Raw genomic sequence first — 20,989 nt, forward strand, 5'->3', positions numbered from 1 at the left:
CCGCCCCGCCCCCCGCCCGCCCCCTGGCGGCAGCCCGCCAATCCCGAAGGGCGATGTGGCTTCTCGCCCTTGGGGGCGGGGGCGGGAGCCCCGCCTCCCCCCCGCCTCGCCACCCCCCTCCCGCTCCCAGAGCGGCTGCGCCTGAACCGTGGCAGCCGGCGGTTGGCGGCCCCCGGGCAGCCAATGGGGGAGAGGCACCTCAGAGCAGGCGTCTAGTTTTACGCACGGCGGCGCGCACGCCCCCAGCTTCGGTCGGTCGCGCTGTCCTCCCGCCGCGGCGAAGCGCGCAGCCCGGAGCGGCGGCGGCTGCTGGGGGCCGGGGGCGCTGGGAACGCCGCGCTCGTGACGCGCGCCCGGGCCTTGGGCGGCAGAGCCGCTTCGGAGGGGAGCGCGAGGCGATTGGCGGCCGCGCCGCCCCGCGTCGCAGGGCAGCAGCCAATCAAGGGGGCGCGGCGTCCGCGAGGGGCGCGGCGGGCCGTGCGGGCCGGAGCGGAGCGGGGAGCGGAGCGGCGGCGGGATGAGGCCGAGCGCGCTGTGGGTGCTGGTGGTGCTGCTGGGGCTGGCCCAGATCGCCCTGCTGGCGCGCGGCGTGGCGGCCGAGGAGGACGACGACGACGGGGGTGAGTGCGGGGGGCGGGGGGGGGGCGGGCTGCGTGCGGGCGAGGCGGGGAACGGGCCGGCGGCGGCGAGCGTTGGGCGCGTGGGTGCCGCGGCCGCCGGTGCGCGGCCTGGCTGCCCCCGCCGCGAGGGGCGGGCGCTGCGCGGAGCCCGGGGCCCGCGAGGCGCTGGCGGGCGGCCGCCGGGCTGCTCCCCGCAGGCCCCGGGGCCGGGGCGGCGGAGGCAGGGCCCTGGTCCCCCTCCGTGCAGGCGCCGATGCCCCCCAGAGCCCGCGTGTCACAGCGGCGTTGCTTTCTCCTTCGCTGTGCGCCAGCTCTGCCGCGCCGCTTCTAAACGCGGAGTTAAAAGCTAGTAATTAGCCGTGTTGGCAAGTGCCGACTTCTGCGTGACCAGGAAATTTGTAATTTCGTTATCCGACAGAGCACTCTTTTCCTTACCCCTGAGCTCAGGGGATCTGTGCATTCTGTGTGTTTCAAACTGATTGTTTATTTTTTCCCAGAAGGAAGGCCGTGTGTTGCTAGCTTCTTGGTGTTTTTTCCCATTGTCTTCGAATTTCACTGATGTCTCTCTTCTCCTTTCCAAAATTAGCTGAAACAAAGCTGGTCTGACTTACCAAGTTTCGCACCTGTATGTAGGAGGCAGGCATTTGAAGGGGCTTCTTTTTTGTTTTTAAACGTCTTTCACGTGGATTTTGAGAAATCTTACATGTTTTGTATTTTCTACGTTAACGCTGCTGTATGTTAAGTATTAGAGGGCGTTCAGGGAGACCGGATTATGGATGACCTCCTGAGCTCCTGCCCTGCAAATTCTTGCTCAGTGAACAGGCACTGAAACTTGAACAAATGCACTTATGTCAGGTACCTTATCTGTGTGACCAACTGTGTGATCTGTACAATAAAGATCAAAAGATTTTTTTATAGGATATAGCATCTGCAGCAAGGAGATACGTGTATTTCAGCTTAGAATTAAAGAAAAAAGAGCTTCACGGGAAGATTCTGTATTATGTCTGTTTCCCTGCATTTAGCTAGAATGCTTGGTTGTCATCACTTTGTAGCCTGTGACAAAGCCCAGTACTGATTTCCCCTACTACCTCCAAATGATGAAGGCACCTGTGATGTTTCAGCAAAGCCTGGGTCCTGTGGCTGGCAGCAGTAGCTCAGCTTCTCGCGGGCCAGGCTCTCCTCACTGTTTCCCACGTGCACTTTTCTTATCATATGAGTTCTCGGGATCAAAGATGCACAGTGACAGAAGTATTTCCTCCTGTGTGCAAGGTGAACACCGATCCATTGCATTTTCCTATTTCTATTGTATATCTCCAAATTGTATATAAATCATGAACTAGGCTCTACCAAACCTTTGCTTTAAAAATGCATGTAGTTAGGGATTTCCATTTTAGCTCTTGAAATGCAGACCTGTATGAAGTGTGCAACAAGCAGGTAACCTTATGAAAATTGATTGTTCAGACGATGAAGAACTCAAATGAAACCAAACTTGTTGCACTGTACAGTTTTGGAAGTGAAGTTTGACTAGGGCAGTGGGGCAAATACGCTCTCAGCAAGGTTAGCCTCGGTCATGACTGTTACACCCTTTGCATCCTGATGAAGAAAAAGGAGTAATTACGTAGAGGATCCACTACAGAAAAGATTGAGGAAGGCTGCTTTCATAAAAAAAGCTTTTGAATGCCCTGGCAACAGATTACAAGTCTTGACTTCGGTGTTTCTGAAAACTGAGCTCATCCAATTAAGAAACAGACACTGCAGTGCCCTCCTCAAAAGGAAATTTTCAGGCAGAATCCAGAAGTCATTGATGCCTGGATGCAGCTTTTTCATGCAGGATTCACTCCACTTAAGAAAAAGTTACTAGGCCAGACTTCCAATAAATGCTGAAAGTTCAGTGAAGTTACTATAAGAATTAATTTCGGTTAGAGTAGCTGCCATCCTGAAGAAGACCTGCCAGCCAGCATCATGTACCTAAAGTCTTAAAATGAGTGTCATTCTCATCATGTTTTTTGACTTCTGTAATCATGTGTTGAAATTTGTGGAAATGCTTTGTTGCGGTAAAAGGGAGTGGTCTGTATTTTACTGGAGGGCAAGTTTTAGCCACCGCTGTCACTTGCTGGTTTGTCCACCTTCTTTGCAAGTAGCTTTAAGAAACAAAGACTTCAGTTTGGGTGCAGCTATTTTATTTTTATGAGCTGTTTTATGCAAATGTTTATTAGCTACTTCTGCCATTTCAGGTGTCACAGTTAGACTCATTCTGTATCTGTTCTATACAAATCGTAAATCAGTAATGCAAAAGAAAGTTTCTTGCTCTTAATGAAAAAAGTCCAGCTTACCTCTCCCATACTCGATCAGGTCCTTGAAGCAGGTCTTTCAGTCCCAACACTAAAGGGGATGTGAGAGGTAGCTGTGATAACCCTAGGTGTCGGTGAAGCTGGAGACTACAGAGGGTGAGTCTGCGCTCTTAAGGACCAGTTTGTAGGTGTGATTAACTTTTGGTGATGGTTTGGTTTTTTGTTTGGGGTTTTTTTTTTTTTTGGAAATGCATGCCCTCCATAAGCCAGTTGGGAAAAGCTGGAGTCCTGCTGTTATGTGCCACTGTCCTGCCTCCATCTCTGAGGAAGAGGAAGTGGGTGTCTTACAATGTCCATGACAATGTATCACTGTCAAGGAAGTTTTATGATGGCAGGCTATACAGACACTTGCAGTGAAAGACAGAAAATTATTTCCATGGTGGATGTTAGCTAGTGGTAACGTTTTCCACTTGTGCAGGATGTTTTTGTAGGTGATGCTTTGTTCTCAGCTTTCCAAAGCATGAGCTTGTGCCACAGTAGCTGCGGTGGTCTCTTTCTCTGTCAGGGGTGGGTAGTTAGTGTAGTAAAGCAGGAATGAGAGTTGCAGCCTAGTGGTGAGTTTCAGAGACGCATGAGCAGAATTGGCCATCTAGTTTTGCTCAAATTCTCTTGTGTCAGGAAAAATCAAGTCTGAAGTGATTTGCTTGGAAAAGCAATGGGCATTGCGCAACTTGCTGGGAATTCAGGCACAGACCAACCACAAACACCCCGTGGTGAAATATAGCCCTCAGAACTGCTGGGCATGCATGTAAGCAGAATTTTTCACTGCTGAAACCTCCTGAAAACTAGCTTTTTTTCACCAGTGCAGTCCCATAGGTACATGACTGCCGTAGATTCACTTCAAGGGCGTTTGACAGTTCAGCCCCTTCACTGCAAGTGCCCAGAGGCAGCAACACAGGAGGCATTGTCCACTTGCAAATAGTGCTTTTACCTGCTTCATAGATCAGATGAAACAGTAATAGTTATTAAAGAAACTTAATACAGGTGACAACTGTTGTATGATAAATGATGTCCTGTGATCTCTCTCCTCATCAGAAGCTTTAATATGTTGGTGGTGTATAAAGCTGGGTTCTAATTAAAATTAATGTGTTTGCTCCAGGGGTGCATGTTGTTTTCTGAGAGCGTATCGGATTATTTTTTTAATACCTTCTTCTAACAGAAAAATGGCTGTTGCAATTCAACATCATAATTATGTCCACAGTGGGCTTGTTCCTGTGGTCTGCTGTTGGTCTGAGAATAGTGGGTTTTGTTTTTAATCACTTTTTTGTACCTGGATGCTACATATTTATCATTCTTGACTTTCAAATTCCAGGTGAAATCAGAGTATTTTCAGAATTCTTGTCCTGAATAAGTAACTTACATGTACATGGTTTGCTGTCCTACTGCAGTAACTTTTGTCAGCTTAGTCAAAAGCCAATTAAAATTAAGTAGAGAATAGTTTTGAACAAGAAACTTTTTTTTTAATCCTGGAACTTCCAGTGGTTGAAAGGGCCTTAGCTTCATTGTTGTATAGTGTTCATTTGGGATGAGGTATTTTCATGACTTGTTCTGTGACTGAAATACCTTTAAAGTCATTCAGGAAGGTCTGCTTGCAGTGAATTGTAGCAGTTTGGGGGAAAAAAAAAGTTTAAAGGAACATGTGAAAGATTGAATGTTAAAGAAACCATCTGAAATTCCAAGCTAACAAAGATTGAACCGGTTGAAACGTCTTGGCTTCATGTTTCATATGCTAACTCTACTTTGGTAATTTAGCAAATCTACTTTCTCCTTGAAAGGCCTGTTCTGGACTAGCTGTTTTGGTCTCCTTAAATCAAAGGCCTCCCCAAATGTTCTTGAAAGAAGTTTTCACTCCCATTTATTTCAGAAGAGTACCTTGCATCTGCCAAGTACGTGGGAGTGGGTTTAGATGGGACTTCCCTGACAGTCACTTACTTATTTGATTTCTACACTTACTCTGTAGCTTGGTGCTGATCCAGAGCAGAGCAATGCTCCTGTGAGTGAAAAACCTCTTCAATGAATTGCAGACCTGAAACATTGCTGTAACTGAAAGCAAGATAAATTGAGGTGGCAGGGGTGGGATTGAGCAGTCAAGAATAGAAGCAAAATTTTGAAGTGCTGCCTCTAAATCACCTTGGTAGTAGCGAAATGATAGCATTTGAGTTTATAGCAAGCCTGTCTGTTTGTTAGACCTTCAGACAGGCAGAGCGTAGCAGTTGTGGTGTTACAGGTGTAGTGAGTAAGTGTACAAGGAAAGCATTGGGGACAGATAGCATCTGCTTTTTTGGTACAAGATACCTAATTTTTGCAACCACAAGTTGCTGCGCTTGAAGGACAGTTGTTTTGCTGCATGATGGAGGGCTTCTGTTTGAATTTGGGTATCATCTGCGTGCCCTTCTTGCCCAACAAAACATGTCTGGTGCCTCACTTCCCACATTTCAACAAGGTAGCCAATGGACCTTGGTAGCGCCTGTCACACAGGTCTGCATTAATTCTTACTGTGTCCATTTTGTTAGTTTGCCCTGAAGAGCAAAATACATGTTGACACTTTACTGAAAGTGGCATAGTATGGACAGAAATGAAATGGGACTAGTCAAACATCAGAGTCCAAACTCTTTGCAAACTGAGGGAGCTGTCATTGTATGTGAAGCAGGAATTAGCCTACGTTGATAGTTCTTTTTAACCGTGGGATATACTTAATCCATCTTTAACCTGGTAGTGTTATTTTAATGTTAAACTCAAGACAATCTAATCCATATTGCATTTTTGCTATTACTTTCCCAGAATCTGTTACAAAAGAAGCTGATGATGACAGTGATGATGATGACGAAGATGATGAAGATGACGATGATGATGATTCTGAAGTTAAAGAAGAAAATGGCGTATTAGTCTTGAATGATGCTAACTTTGACACCTTTACTGCAGACAAGGACACTGTGCTGCTGGAGTTCTATGCACCATGGTGGGTTCACAGCCTGTAGCACCTCCTTAGGTGCGGGATGGGGTGGCTGCTAGAGGCTTCTCTGACAGGACACATGCCTAAAAAGTGAGCTTGGGTTGCAATTTTAAAGATGATGTAGGAGTAGCTTGCCTGCAGGAGAAGCACTGGACTCTACCATAGTCCAGGGTAGGAGATGGTTCTGGTGGTGGGAGGTACCCTTTTCCTTACCCCTGTACCATGCGACAGACAACAGCCTGTTCTTTCTCCACGGATGTGGGTCATACTGAGGGATCACATGCCAAGGGAAGCACACCCCTGGTTTCATCCCTGCTCTGTGCCTGTCAGGGAACAGAGATGGTCCCAGTGAGCACCAGAAAAGTCATGGAGTGTGGTCTTGCAGCCTGCTATCATGTCATTGTGCTGGCCCACTGAGAACTTGTGCACTTGCTCATCTAGATGGAGGAGGCTTCTCTAGCAGGGGAATTGCTAGAAGGTTTTCCTTCTGCAGTTCAAATCTCTGCCCTTGCCAGAAGAGTGTGGTTGTTCATATTATCAATTTAAACAGTGCTTCATACATCTACCTAATGATGATAATTCTGCTGGCATATGAGGGTACACAGAGTAACACCAGTGTGCTCAGAGGAGCTACGGTGGATTTACCTGCATCCAACTGAGACCAAGAATTTAGGCCAGAATGTATCTTCTCTTGCATTCTTATGGACAAAAGTAATAGGGATGGTTAGTGGGGAAAAACAAGAGTAGAATATATTTGCAGTCAAGTTGCTGAGTTAGTGTTGCAGCCAGAACCTCTCTTCCTTGTGGCTTAGTGATATAAAGACTTACTCATTTGTCCTTTTCTAGTCTTTGAACAGAGGGGAGAATACGATCTTGCTTGAGGTGGAGTTGCATTTTAACTAATGCCACTTTCATTACAGAGAATCCCATCCCTGCTTGGTTGTAGGTACTGTTTCTGCAGCTGTAGTTTGCCTGCATGAAAACTGAACATGAAGCTTAATTTATCTGAGCAGAAAGATGTGTGGTCATCACAGACTAAACACCTCTCTTTATTCCCCCTCCTGCCAGTTGAGAGGCTAAGGAGTACAGGCTGTCTGCTGCACGTGACTGTCCTTTTTTTCTTCATTTTCCTGGTTTCGTCTTCAGCTCATCAAGCTATATTCAGCTTTTCTTACACTGATATCCTCTGTCGTGCCTGCTTTTGCATCAGGAGCTTCTGTTCTTTCCAAAGAGTTCTGGTGTGGCCAGAGAGAGAGCAGGTGCTGCGATACTGTGGTGGATGTGAGATTTCATTAGGCCAACTTAACTACTGGTTCATTTTTCACTTCAGTTCAATTTAAGGTGCTGGGTAGAGAAGATGAACCTAGTTTAGGGAGAAGCTGGTCTGAATGAGACCATACTTGGGGGGCCAGGGAGGAAGGAGAAGCACGGTACGAGGTTTGCAATTTTGTTTTTAAAAGGAATTGTTGAATTTTTTTATAATGGGTTTATAAAACATACATGGAAATGTGTTGCCTTTTGAATGAAAAAAAAAAAAGTTGGGATTTGAACAAGCAGCATGTTAGCTACAGTTACTCTCTACCTCTTCATGATCTGAAAACAGCAAGAAAAACATTCTTATGTTGTGAACATCTGTCAGAAGGCATCCTGGAAATGCAGAATAGCAAAATACGCTTGCGGGTCTGTCTCACATTTATTTATCTACTTGTGTCTTCCTCTGACAGGTGTGGGCATTGCAAGCAGTTTGCTCCTGAATATGAAAAGATAGCCAAAACTCTGAAGGAAAATGACCCTCCTATTCCGGTTGCCAAAATAGATGCTACTGCAGCCACTTCGCTAGCAAGTCGTTTTGATGTCAGTGGCTACCCAACCATCAAAATCCTGAAAAAAGGCCAGCCTGTTGATTATGACGGTTCTCGGACGGAAGATGGTAAGCACCGGTCCTTTGCAGTTCTCTGTAATAAAGCAAAGAAGTATATGGTCCTGCTTCTTAATGTGACTATTTTGAAGGACTTTGATATCAAGTTACTTTATCTTAAGCAGAATAATATCATGAAGGCTCAAATTTTGCCTATCTTCTCAATTGGCTGCATGCTAGAGGACAACTTTGCAGGTAATGGGTAGTGCTGTTACTGATGGAAGGTTTCTAGAAATATGACTTGACTAGAAGACGTAGTCTCATGCTTGCTGAAGGATCAGCTAATAAGAAACATCTGATCTGTATATTGACTGTATATAAAACCATTTGTTTCTTGCTTAGTGAATGTGTCCAACTTCAGTCGGGGGGGGAGAAAACTACCTTTTCTGTCTGTTTTGAGATTGAATTCATGTGCTATGGTGCTGCAAACTACAGATCTGTGCTCTGTGTAAGTAAAATGCTCTACAGGGTTAAGAGAAGACCTTGGCAATAGCAACAATGAAGTAAAGCATAAAGGAGATTGATTAAGACTGTTCTTGTGTAAGCTTGACATGTAGGCTTTGGTCCAAGACCATGCTTGCCACTCGTGATTTTAAATTCTTCATAGCAACTCTTGCATTTGATACACTACTGGTATGATAATGCAAACTTGCTAATTGAGCTGTTGAACTGTATTTCAGCAATTGTGGCCAAAGTCAAGGAGGTTTCTGACCCCAATTGGACCCCTCCACCAGAAGCTACCCTGGTATTGACCCAGGATAATTTTGATGATGTCGTGAATGGTGCTGACATAATCCTGGTGGAGTTCTATGCTCCATGGTAAGCAAGAAGGCAGTCACCTGTACTTCCCTAGCACAGCTGGCCTGAGCATGTTTGGTGAACCTATTTTTTGTTGTTATGCCTGTTTTAAAGAGCCTTGCCTTGTGCAGGTATGTGTAGCTCTGGTGTACCTTAGTTCCAATCTGGACCTAGGATCGCATTACAAATCACTTGAAAACTAGACTCGATCTATGTCTCGGCAAGGGGTGGTCTCCAAAACTTCACTGAAGATTCTCCTTATTTACTAATTTGAGGACATGTTGAGAGATACTGAAAAGCAAAGGGAGTTGGTCCTTAGTTTAAAAATGGCCTCTCAAAATGGAACTACCTGTAGTAATGTGGGGCCAGACATAGAGGCTAGCTTCAGGTTGGAGAGACAAGTCTTCCTAGACTGAATTGTCCTCCGTAGATGGAATAACCCCCTTTCTACTTTCTCCATTCTGGAACACTTAACTCTTCCACTTTAGAGGCAGAAGGAACCTAGCAGGATTCATGGCTTGTAAAAACTCCCCTCCTCTCGCCTTCCCTAGGTGCGGACACTGCAAAAGGCTTGCTCCAGAGTATGAGAAGGCTGCCCAGGAGCTCAGCAAGCGCACACCTCCTATTCCCCTGGCTAAGGTCGATGCCACTGCTGAAACTGAGCTTGCAAAGAAGTTTGATGTTACTGGCTACCCAACTCTGAAAATATTCCGCAAGGGCAAACCTTATGACTACAGTGGTCCCCGGGAAAAATACGGTACTGCAGCTACTGCTTTTTCTTATTTTCGGAGGGCTTGACCACAAATGTTTTGATGTATCTATAGGACTTGCAGACTTGTTAACATCATAGCAATGGTAATTGAGGAACCTCGAAAGCTGTGCTCTCATACCTACGTAGGCCGGCAGTATAAATTTGTCTCTAATCTTTATAACATCTTATGGTGGTACTATAAGCTCCTTTTAATATAAAATAAGTTAAACGCACATGGTGAAGCAGTGGCAGTATGAGTAAATGGGCAGCCTTTTAATTGCACTGGAATGCAGCATGAGGGCTGGCGAAGTGCTCAATATTGGGTTTTCATAAGAGGGACAACTTAAGACTATCCACATAGAATTTTGGCTCATAGCAAGATCAGGAGGCAGTGAAGGGTCTGGAATTTCAGAAGGGAGGGTTACTTGAAAGATCAGCTGATACCCATGGAACTCGTGCTTGGTCACCTCTTCTGAAACCAACCTGAAAGAGAATATCCAGAACTGCAGCTTTAAAAACTTGGACTGAGGTCTTGCTGATTGGGTCTTTTAGTTACTGTGGGAGGGCTGCACAGAAAGAAAGGTGTCTATGGGAAATGTGCTATTGAACAATGTCATAGAGGGAATGCCTGAACCTTTCACTTCAATAAATGTTCTAAGCAACTTTTTGGGGGCGGGTTTGTCTCACAGGTATTGTCGATTACATGATTGAACAGGCTGGTCCTCCATCCAAACAGATTCAGGCTACCAAGCAGGTACAGGAATTTCTGAGGGATGGGGATGATGTCATCATCATTGGTGTCTTTAGTGGAGAGAATGACAAAGCGTATCAGCTCTATCAGGAAGCAGGTAAAGAATGTTTTAAAATATTAATGAAATGTATGTTTTGTTGAGATTCTGCCTGGGGCTTTGGGCATGGAGACATCCTTTATTTCTGCTCTTAGTTCAGTGGGGGAGGTTGGAGAAGAATAAGAGGAAGAAGACTGAAGGGTGATCTTCCACCTGTACTCAAGAATAAAGCTCACACCAGATTTTGAGGCTATAACTAAAGTATCGGCCAGTCACAGGAGATACCTGCTCTCAGTATTGTGTCCCTAAAAGCATGTGAACTAGAGAGGAGGGAAAATTCCTAGCTGAGGAACAAATAGCAACTTCTTGGCTTAAAGCCTTGCTAGCTTTGCCATCTGCTATTGCTTGTTTCGTATCTGACAGTTCCAGAGGCTGGGCTCTGCTGAGCTTGTTTGGGGTGGTGGTAGCTAGACCATTCCTGGCAATCTTCATTCTTTAAAAACCCCTTTGACGTGACACATAGGTGGTTCTGTTGATATTTGCTACCACACAGAAGAGGCTAAGCACTTGAAGTGCTCAGTCCCTTGAGTCAGTCCCTGTGTCTCGCATGACTGAACCAATCGCAGCCACCTTGGTTTCTGCCAGAGCCTTGAGACCAGTGTGGTCTCTTTTCTCCCTGGCTATGCCTGCCTCTGGGGCTGCTGTCACTTCTAGTTGCATTAGAAGCTGATTTGGTTGCTCCAGCATGGCAAGATACAGAACTGTTTCCCAGGCTGCCCCAAAGCAAATAGATTGACTAGGTGACCTTGTGAGTTCCTTTCCAGCTCTACTTTGTTATTTGGGGGGAAGCCAAGAGGTAGGAGACTGATAAACAAATAGCTGTTTCACTGTATATGTTTTGGAAGCTGTTCAAGGTTTTTGAATATGTAGAATAACTCATCAAGCAGATGGGTTGTTGAACAGCATTCAAGTAGTGCTACTGGAATTGTATCTATTTTCACATGCTTCTTGCCCCTGGATGAGAGGTGTTCTCCAAGACTCTGGGTTGTCCCATGTCACTTTGAGAATGGGAAGAGAGTTTCCTTGCAGTGCAGTCTCAAGATTTCAGTCAGAGGCCGTCAGTTCACTTCTTGATGACTTTTCCTTCTCCCTACCCTTAATTTTTCAGCTAACGGTTTAAGAGAAGATTACAAGTTCCATCACACCTTCAGCAATGAGATTGCAAAACTATTGAAAGCATCTCCAGGAAAGCTGGTTGTCATGCAGCCAGAAAAATTTCAATCAAAGCACGAGCCCAAGATGCACGTTTTGGATCTTAAAGTGAGTAGCTGATCCAAAGCTAGAAAGTTTGTGCGCAAATTAAAAGTTCTCTGCCTTTGTATATATGAGCTGTTGGCATCTTCCTGTTGGATGCTACTACATATTTGAGGCAACCGGTTTGTCCCCTCAAACTGTATTGCTTTGTTCAAGAAAGCTCTATGAAGTTAACTATGTGGTTTAACCCCAGCCAGAACTAAGCACCACACAGCTGCTCACCGCCCCCCTCCAGTGGGATGGGGGAGAAAATCAGGAAAAAGAAAAAGTAAAACCCATGGGTTGAGATAAAGACAGTTTAATAGCACAGGAGAGGAAGGGAAAATAATGATAAAAGAATATATGAAACAAGTGATGCACAATGCAATTGCTCACCACCTGCTGACCAATGCCCAGCCCATCCCCCAAGCAGCAATCACTGCCCCCTGGCCAGCTCCCCCCAGTTGCTATACTGGGCGTGACGCCATACAGTATGGAACAGCCCTTGGGCCAGTCGGGGTCAGCCCCCCTGGCTGTGCCCCCTCCCAGCTTCTTGTGCGCCTGGCAGAGCAAGAGAAGCTGAAAGGTCCTTGACTGGTGTAAACACTACTTAGCAACAACTCAAACATCAGTGTGTTATCAACATTATTCTCATGCTAAATCCAAAACACAGCACTATACCAGCTACTAGGAAGAAAATTAACTCTATCCCAGCTGAAACCAGGACATTAACCCAGAGGTTACGTATTCAAATAATAATGTACCATTACAATATTCAGTTTAAGGGTAGAATACTAAATTATCTTTAGTGCTTAAGGATTTGAAGAATATGGTGACAGCATTGTTTATAGCATGCCCCTCTTTCTCATTCATGCATGCATCAATATTAGTTTTCAGTATTGTGTAACAGAAATGCCACTTAAATGCATTTGTCTGAACTTCTTTCACGATTTTTTTTAAGCAGGACTCTACAGATGGATCGGAGATTAAAGAGCACGTGCTAAAACATGCTTTGCCTCTAGTTGGTCATCGCAAGCCTTCCAATGATGCTAAAAGATACGTTAAGCGTCCTCTAGTGGTTGTCTATTATTCTGTAGACTTTAGTTTCGACTATCGTGTTGGTAAGTTCACTAAGATTACCATTCCTTTACTTTGGGAGCAAACAAGCAGTAAGTAACTAGAAGTTACTAATCCCGTTGTGTTCTGGTATTTCAGCTACCCAGTACTGGAGAGGCAAAGTCCTAGAAGTGGCCAAAGACTTCCCTGAATACGTGTTTGCTGTTTCTGACGAGGAAGATTATTCTTCTGAAATAAAAGATTTGGGCCTGCTTGAGAGTGGAGAGGATGTCAATGTCGCCATTTTGGATGAAGGTGGCAAGAAATATGCCATGGAGCCAGAAGAGTTTGACTCTGATGTACTCAGGCAATTTGTGCTGGCATTCAAAAAAGGTATGGTTTCTAAAACAGGGTTCTCTAAGCCATTTGCTTTGTTTCCCCTTCCAAGAGATTTTCCTGAGGCAATGGCTACAATAAAGTTGTACGTGCAACCTTATAGTACTCTGTAGCTTAAAGCTTTTGGGTGTTTCTTGCCTTTTTTATCTCAGTTCATTAATTTTGTTGCTTGAACTGTGCTTTGGCATCTAGCTATATTCCAAAACTGAACGTGTTTGGCAAGCCTAAATGTTCTTGCAGCTTTGCAATAAGTGTGAGCTGATCATTCATACTTGGAACCCGTGTAATAAATCACTTTCTAATACATTGTGGATGGACAGCCATAAAAAGAGGGAGAAAGGTTCTGGGAAACTGTGAAACAAATTGTTGCCCATATTTCACAAGGTTATTGTGCTAAAAGGTCACCAGCAAGCTAGCCTATGTTTTTACTGGCGCAGTGCTTTTCCCTGGCGGGAGGATGTAGTTCTGCTCTTTCTTGGGGGAGATCGTAAGGACTGCTCTTAGTGTATTCTAACAATAGTATGTGTTTTGCTTCCTTCTAGGAAAACTGAAGCCTATTGTGAAGTCCCAGCCAGTGCCAAAAAATAACAAAGGGCCTGTGAAGGTGGTAGTGGGTAAAACTTTTGATACCATAGTAATGGATCCAAAGAATGATGTTCTCATAGAGTTCTATGCCCCATGGTGTGGACACTGCAAGAAACTAGAACCAGTGTATACTGAGCTAGGCAAAAAATACAAGAACGAGAAAAATCTAGTCATAGCCAAGATGGACGCTACTGCCAACGACGTGACGAGTGACCGCTACAAAGTGGAGGGATTCCCCACTATCTACTTTGCTCCGAGGGACAAGAAGAACAGCCCTATTAAATTTGAAGGCGGGGACAGAGATTTAGAGCATTTGAGCAAATTTATAGAGGAGCATGCAACAAAACTCTCCAGAACAAAAGAAGAGCTTTAAATAAGATGAGAGTGGTGAAGAAAAATTGTTTGTACGTTGTAGTTAAAAGCAGGTTACTGACAAAACTTTGAGAAGAATTAAGCAATTTGAGCAAGGAAATTCTTGAGCAGTAAAGCAATTGCAGTATCTTTTTTTTATATGGCAGAAGTTTTTCTGGACACTGAACTACTTCTCTGATATGAATGTCTTACGTTAGTTATGGTTTTGATCTTTGGAGAAAATACATCCTTTATTTTTTGTGACTATCTTAAGCTTGATTCTTTGACTCCAATGCAACTGTTGTGTGGGTTTGTTTTGTTTTTTTTAAGTTAAAAGGTATTACCAAAAAGAGAGGGAGAACCAACTGCCTCTGCCAAATGTTTCTTTCTCTTATTTGTTGGTATGGTTACTAGGGGGAAGGGTGTTTTGAGCCAATCTCTCTTCTGTTCTATTTCTGTATACCTATTCCTGTGACTATATCAGCGTATTCATTGCTGAGGGTAAGAATGAGGGTCTTCTAAAGTGTGGATGAATTATTCAGTCCTATTGAGATAAGACAACAGTGACTTGCTAACTACATGTGCTCTAGACCTGTCCGCTTTTGCTTTGTGCCCCTCTGTAGAGAGGGTGATGCTAACATAGTAAGTTTTTCTAATTTACCTCTCTTTACTAGTCTGTATTGACCCATTTATATCTTAGTCTTCCCAAGTATATTTTGGAGTAATTGGAGTGTGGTAGAAAGAGCATCTAGTGGGTGGTAATGCTTGGATTCTGGTTTCAGATCTGTGTTACCACCTCCTTTCCTTTTGCAGAGAGGAAGGTGTTTGGTAGTGATTCTTCTTTGGGGAAGCAGACTGAGACCTCCTGATGGACTTTATTCCTGTGGCAGTTAGCAGGTACAAAGGATGATCACATCTACTCTGTGCTCCACTTGGCAGTATATGTGTTTAAAAGTGGATTTTGATCTTGAATGTCCTGTTTAGATATGTCCGTAAATTTATGGGACATGTTGGGATGGCAAACTTACGTACTCCAGAAGCACTGTCTGCCTCTTCTCAGAGCTGTGATGCTGTGCAGTGTGTGCGACTTGAGTGTCACTGAGGCAGTTTCGATACATATTTTATGGGTAGTACTTCTCTCCTAGCAGCACTATTTTCCGTCTTGCAAAAGACAAATACCAGTCTTCCTTCAGCATTTCCTTGTTGCATCAGTTTTCAAGTTTTTGGAGGGTGTGCAAATCTAAAAACACCACCCAATCTTTTTTCTTCTGTGGAGATGCAGTCTTCTGTGTAGCAAGGGTGAACTCATGTCCAGGAGGTGGCCGTTAAGCTATAGTTTAAGGACCCAAAAGGGCCTGCAAGAGGGTACATAATCCCTATCCTTTCCTACTGTGCTTTTCATCCCTGTTGAAGGGACGTGCCTTCCTGCTGTCTGAACAGAGGACTGTTCCACGCTGACTGTTGGCCACGCTTTGCTGTCTAGGTTGTTACAGAATTGTTCTTGCAGAGGTATATGTGACTGCATGAAGGCTTTCTCTTACTTAACAATTTATCTGAAGCTGGTGAACAAAGCTCACCAGCAGATTATGAAAGAAGGGGATGGTATCAAATCTCCACGGAGTGCTGGGGTGTGCTTGAATGCCATTCAGCTCCTGTTGTTTACCAGCAAAAGCTAGGAAGTGCTAAGCAACTATTCAGGATCAGATCTCAATTGCTGCTTTGTGTTAAAGCAGTGTAATAATTCGCTTCAGGCCCTGGCATTGTCAGACTTCTCTTTTCATAATAGAAGGCTTTTTCTCTACTGTCCTTTAAATGTACAGGTATCTGTTAAGCTTAGGCAATATTTCACCTACCAGACGCTTACCAAGTGCATTATCTTCCCATCACTTGCCATTTCTGTTTGCAGCTTTTCTGTAGAGCCTTCAAAGGCCATGATCTGTGATTAAATATCTGTGTGTAGGCAACAGGACTGAGATCAGACTCACTTGAGCACCAGCTTACATTAGAGGTTACTTTTCAGGTTTAGAAAGTGTACATAAGCCAAGTAGCAAGTTCTGTCTTGTCTGCCAGTTGAGATATCTCAGTTCTTCAAAGAAGTAGGCACAGACTTTATAAATCAGTTATTAAGCATAGTTCAGTTTCTATCCCTAAGCACATACCTCGTGTAATACTGCAGGGAACTAAATTGTTCCTGCTTATTAGTTAATTGCAGACTTGTAGGGATTTATTCCAAAACAGATGTTGTCTAACCAACAGGACATGGATAAATATGGATTGTATAGAAGGGAGAGTGAAAAGTCCGTTACTGGTGGCAGGGGCTACAGGCAGGGCTGAAGCTCCATTCTTCTCGGGACAATAAGTGTCAAAGTTGATGATGAGTTTCTCGCCTCTCTTCTTGCAGGTGCTGACTTACTAATGTTGTCATTGCCAATGCTGTGCTGTTCCTGTAGACTTCTTCCTCCCAGCAGGAGCTGACACCACTCTGGGTTGAAAACGACCTCCCCAGCCTGCTGGGAGCCCTCGTGGCAGTAAAAGCTGCAAGACCCCGGGGAGTGTCCGATGTGCGCTGGCGTGGCACTCCTGGCTTTCTTTTCCCTGCCTTTGTAGGTGGAGGCAGCCTGGTGCACAGGTACAAAGCTGTGGCTGTGCTCAAAGACCTGACTTTTGTTCTGGAGCAGCGTGCTTTAGTCAGAGCTGAATGAGGAAGAGGAATACACTAGTTGTAGTATTGCTAACTTAATTTCTTGACCACTGTGAGCTGCAAGAGCAGGCAGCGTTACCTGAAGTAGGTCATGGGTTTGGGTTATGAGTAGTAGAGGGAATGAGGAATCGATCCATCCTTACATTGGTGTTTTCTGGCTGCATTTCCTGCGAGTTCTTGACTGTGCCACACACCTTGGCATTTGCACCCCATAACTGATGTATTTATCTTGATTGCTTCCCAGGAAGATGAGAGGGTACTGTTGCCTTTCAGCTTTGGGCAAAGTCCTGCTGGAAAGCAAACTGCTTTCCTTAGCTCCAGTATCCTGTCCCCTGCTGTGTACACTATCAACATCACATCAACTTTGTGAAACTCACTGGGCTGGCTCCATCGTTAGGCCTCAGTTAGATAAAGCTGTCTACCTGAACAGTGATTTTTAATGAGATTGCCTCCTAAGGGGAACAGGTGATACCATCTTCAGGGATTTCTATTAAATGCATTATGCATGTCTTTTTTTTCCCCTTCCTGATGCATTAGGATGTGTTCCTAAGCATCGTGAACTCCATTAAAGTATTACCTAAGTGCCACTGACCGGCTTTGGTGTTCCCTTCTTACAGAAGGAAATAAATAAATTGCATGCAGTGTAAAAGAACAAGGGAGCCCCCTCATTTGCTCTTACCCACAGCTGCATGAGCATAGGGCATCACTTCTGATTATACTTCCAAGTAGAAGAAAGCCTGCAGGTTATGCTTCAGCACAGGACCAACAGTTCCCAGGTAGGCTCCGAGGAGGCTGGCCTGGTGTAAATATCTCCCATGCACGCGTCTTCTAGAAAATAAAGAATCTTCTGTAAACTGCAGTACATCTTTAAGTAGTCAGACTTGAGACTTCTTCAGGACCGCTTCCTTTCCCTGAAGGGTCAGGTCAAGGACCAAGGTAAGCAGCAACTCTAGCACAGTTGGTGCTCCCTGAGGAGTGAGTTCATCTGTTCTCTGTCTGTGAGACGCTCAAGGTGACAGTAAATACTGGCCTGGGATCTTGACACTGCATTAAGTGCTAGCTTGTTTAGTACTGGAAGAGACTGATAACAGTAAAGGGACATGTCTCTTCACAGGCGAGGTTATTACTTGGTTTCTACTTGAAACAATTTTATACTTCAAAACTGTTAATTATGGTGATGCCTGGGTGTGGCCCAAAATTTGGTTGTTAGCAAGCAAGGCACTGCAGATCCGGAGACTACTCCACAGTTTTATCTATCTTCCCTCTTGTACCTGAGGCTATGTGAGGAAACGGACTTCTGAAAAGTAGAACATGAATAAGAATACATGATACGGGTTAAAGGCTTTTAAGAAAGTAGTATTAACTGTAGTGGTCAGACTTCTGTCCTTTCCTTTGTGGTAGGCAAGAGAAGCCACTGCAAGCTGTCCATGCTCCAAAAGGCTTTTTGGTCACAGCCTGCATTGGAACTGGACAAGGATCACAGGACTGAGTATTGCAGTCCGTACGCTCAGCCCTTGACGTGGGGTAATGAGTACATCAAGCCCTGTGCAAACAAGTATGTAACCCGCTCAGTCAAACTGGTACAGAGCCTTGTATTTGTTAAGCTCTTTGGCTTTGGTTTGCTGTACTTCAGTTGCAAAACTCCCTTTTCAGTGCACAGCAGGTGTGGTGGGTTGATCTGTGAGCAACCCTAACCAAAGGTACTGAAATGCTGTAGCATCTTGCTTCAGTTGCCGGGCATTTCTGGTACTTCAGCTAGTAGTGCTGCACAGCTCGAAGTATGATGTGCAGCGATTCCTGCAACACCTCCACTGCAGTGCATTTGTCAAGGGAGGGCTCCCCCTCTCTTCCTGCCTGGACCCATGGTAGGTTGCATGAATCCACGCAGCCATGGGTAGGAGAAAAGTTTTCCTGGCATGTGCAACCTGTCCTGACATCTGTGCCCAGAATCCTACACAGCTCACAAATGAGCTTGTTTTCTTTTGACTTCTGTGGAGGTTGCTCTGCACTGAAGCCGGGTCGCTGAGACACAGCTGTGCACACTGAGGCCACAGACCGTTAACGTGAGTTAACGTTGGCGCTGGAGTCTCTGTGCCACGGACGGCTGGTTTTATATGAAGCCACTGTTGTGTTACCTGACCCTTTGCAGCGTTGCTCTCTGCACCATTCCTGAATGTCTGGACAAGCTCTGTCCACACTATGAAATCTAAATTATCATGTCTTTGCAGAGGCTGGGTGAGACTACTTGGGTCTCGACATGGCCATTCTCCAGTTTCATTTCTGCATATAGAGAGGAAGAGATGTGCTCTGTGAATTACCATGAATCCTTACATTACAAAGGTGGACAGTTCAGTTTCAGAAATGCTGTTTGTTCAAATCCCAAGCTGCGTCTTGATTAACAAAAAGGTAAAGGAGATAAAGCTATATTTAATCTAATCATGCAAAGAAGGCCCTTATCGCAATCAGTAACCCAATTCTCTGATGGATTTCCATATGCTGGGGTTTTGAACAGCCAGTTGTTTCTTCATAGTGAAAGCTGATACTTCTCAGCCTGCTCTTGATTAATGCCCTCCTACTTGCTTTGTCTAAGTTACAGTAGCCTTCCTGAAATTCAGTATGTTTTCCCTTACAACAGGGGAGAGTTGTTCTGCAATACAGCCTCGTAACTTGCTCTTCAGAATGATAGAAGCAGAGTAAAAGAAAATACAGCAGAAGCTGGGCTCAGGAAAAAAGCAAATGGTAACTCAAATTTCCATAAAGTCGGAGAAATCAAGGCTAGACAGGACCATTTACTGACCTATTCTGATTGCTTTATGTATCCGGCCACAAGTTTTCAGCTGTTTACTTTCCATATTCAGCCTAATAACTTGCATTTAACCTATGCACCTGTTGCAAAACAAAAAAAGTATGCAACACAAGCAAAGCTCCACAGCTCTGTTAAGTGCTGATACTACACTAATGCTGATTTCTGAACCACAGAATGCATTCAGGAAATGGAACATGGCTCTTGAAATTGGTACTGCTTTGAGTAAGGAAGGCAGTTTTGCATTCACTTGCCATGTGAAATATTTCATATGTTACTTTTGCTAATGCATTTGGACAGTAGATTTTAGTCACGTATTTTAATGTGGGGTTTGGCTGCTCTTTTGTGCTTTGAGTTGTTTTTGGTCTTACAGTCTCGAGATGATAGAACAACTAAAGGATAGCTGGTCAAACTCCACTAGCGTAATGAAGCTGTAGCTCTTCCCAACTAGCAGATCTTCACAGGGGGCCTAGTGGCAGGTGGGTTGAGCTTTGTTTAAGATCCTTTCAGTGAGCCTGAAGGAGCAGTAATAGAGCACGTAACTACAGCAGATGCAAATCGAGAGGGGCTTTTATTGGTGTACTAACCAGTCCATTGAAATCTAAGTGGCCTTACTAATCCGCCTGCCTATTTATTTTTCTGAGAGATCACCCTTAATGTTCAATTTGGACAAACCAGCCAATCTTGAAATAGAGAAGTCACATTTTGAATAAAAAAAAAAAAGTCACAGTGGGCTTTGTTTTTTCATTCTTTTACTTCCAAGATGCACCACAAGTATTAGTGAGATCCTTGGAGCACGCTGTTTTCTATAGCAGCACAGCAGTGGCTGTAAGGGTGGCACTTCCTCATACTGGAAGCTGCCCAAAAGAATGGCTAAGGATCAAAAAGTCTTTATTTGGTCACAATGATGTGGAAACAGCTTCTGTGGTATGAGCAATTCAGTGTTTGGTGGGTTTTTTGGTTTGTTTTCCTAACAATGCAGCCTGTTTTGCTGAGGACTGTAGGAACGGTCAACCTTCATGAGACATACAGTACTCAAACACTTCAGCCTGAGAAGATCCTGTTGACCTATGGATATATAAGGACGAAGCCATCCTCTTGGCTATGAAACTGCAGTTTGAAAGACCAGACCTAACTTGTTGATGGAAAACATACTGCGTGGAAAGGAAACAGGACATTAGGATAACGTGTAAAGATCACTACACATCCGTAACCATGAATAACGGGCGGTACCAGGCAATACAGCTAATCACCTGTATATGCCGCTAGCAAATACAGATGAATGTGGGTGCAAGAAAATCTGGGAAAAAATTTAATCTGAGAAATGCATCAGCTCAGACATAGAATAAGTAGAACAGTATGAAGATGTTCTAGTGGGAATTGTAGGCCTTATGTTACTGTTTGGTTAAAAAAGAAAAAAAACCCACAAAACTAGATTGGTTTGAAACCTTCCTCGTTTTCATCTTATCACTAGCTGAAATCAGTAACCAATTTAGACCATTTTTAATGGTGATAAAAGAATGAATGAGCATTGCCTGACTCAAGAGAGGTGCTCCTTTAATAGGCAAAGAAACTAACAGCTAAATTTAGTTGCTTCATACACTTTGACTTCAGTGAGTCCATCA

The 20,989-nt window shown here is 44.4% G+C and overlaps 1 protein-coding gene across 4 annotated transcripts; it reads left to right on the plus strand.

Moving 5' to 3' along the window:
* The first annotated feature begins 224 nt into the window (after positions 1-224).
* PDIA4 (protein disulfide isomerase family A member 4) lies at positions 225-20,002 on the plus strand. Of its 4 annotated transcripts, none has more exons than XM_082317141.1 (11): positions 225-620; positions 5,753-5,930; positions 7,649-7,854; positions 8,523-8,661; positions 9,192-9,397; positions 10,081-10,239; positions 11,348-11,499; positions 12,434-12,593; positions 12,688-12,921; positions 13,467-13,913; positions 16,262-20,002. In XM_082317141.1, exons 1-10 carry the CDS (start codon positions 518-520, stop codon positions 13,880-13,882), a joined length of 1,953 nt encoding a protein of 650 aa, XP_082173267.1. In that variant the 5' UTR covers positions 225-517; the 3' UTR covers positions 13,883-13,913; positions 16,262-20,002. The 4 variants fall into 4 exon arrangements, with proteins under 4 accessions (XP_082173267.1, XP_082173266.1, XP_082173269.1 ...); XM_082317143.1 differs by having other exon boundaries at positions 226-620; positions 13,467-13,528; XM_082317140.1 differs by lacking the exon at positions 16,262-20,002 and having other exon boundaries at positions 13,467-14,124.
* The last annotated feature ends 987 nt before the right edge of the window (positions 20,003-20,989 follow it).

The sequence above is a fragment of the Platalea leucorodia genome, assembly GCF_965183815.1.
Source record: "Platalea leucorodia genome assembly, chromosome: 1".
Classification (NCBI taxonomy): Eukaryota; Metazoa; Chordata; class Aves; order Pelecaniformes; family Threskiornithidae; genus Platalea; species Platalea leucorodia.

Excerpts from the sequence above, each read along its gene's own strand:
- PDIA4 (XM_082317141.1), top strand. The coding sequence starts at position 518 with ATGAGGCCGAGCGCGCTGTGGGTGCTGGTGGTGCTGCTGGGGCTGGCC. Across the intron at positions 621-5,752 it reads GGAGGACGACGACGACGGGG|AATCTGTTACAAAAGAAGCT; the intron begins GTGAGTGCGGGG and ends TTACTTTCCCAG. Across the intron at positions 11,500-12,433 it reads TGCACGTTTTGGATCTTAAA|CAGGACTCTACAGATGGATC; the intron begins GTGAGTAGCTGA and ends ATTTTTTTTAAG.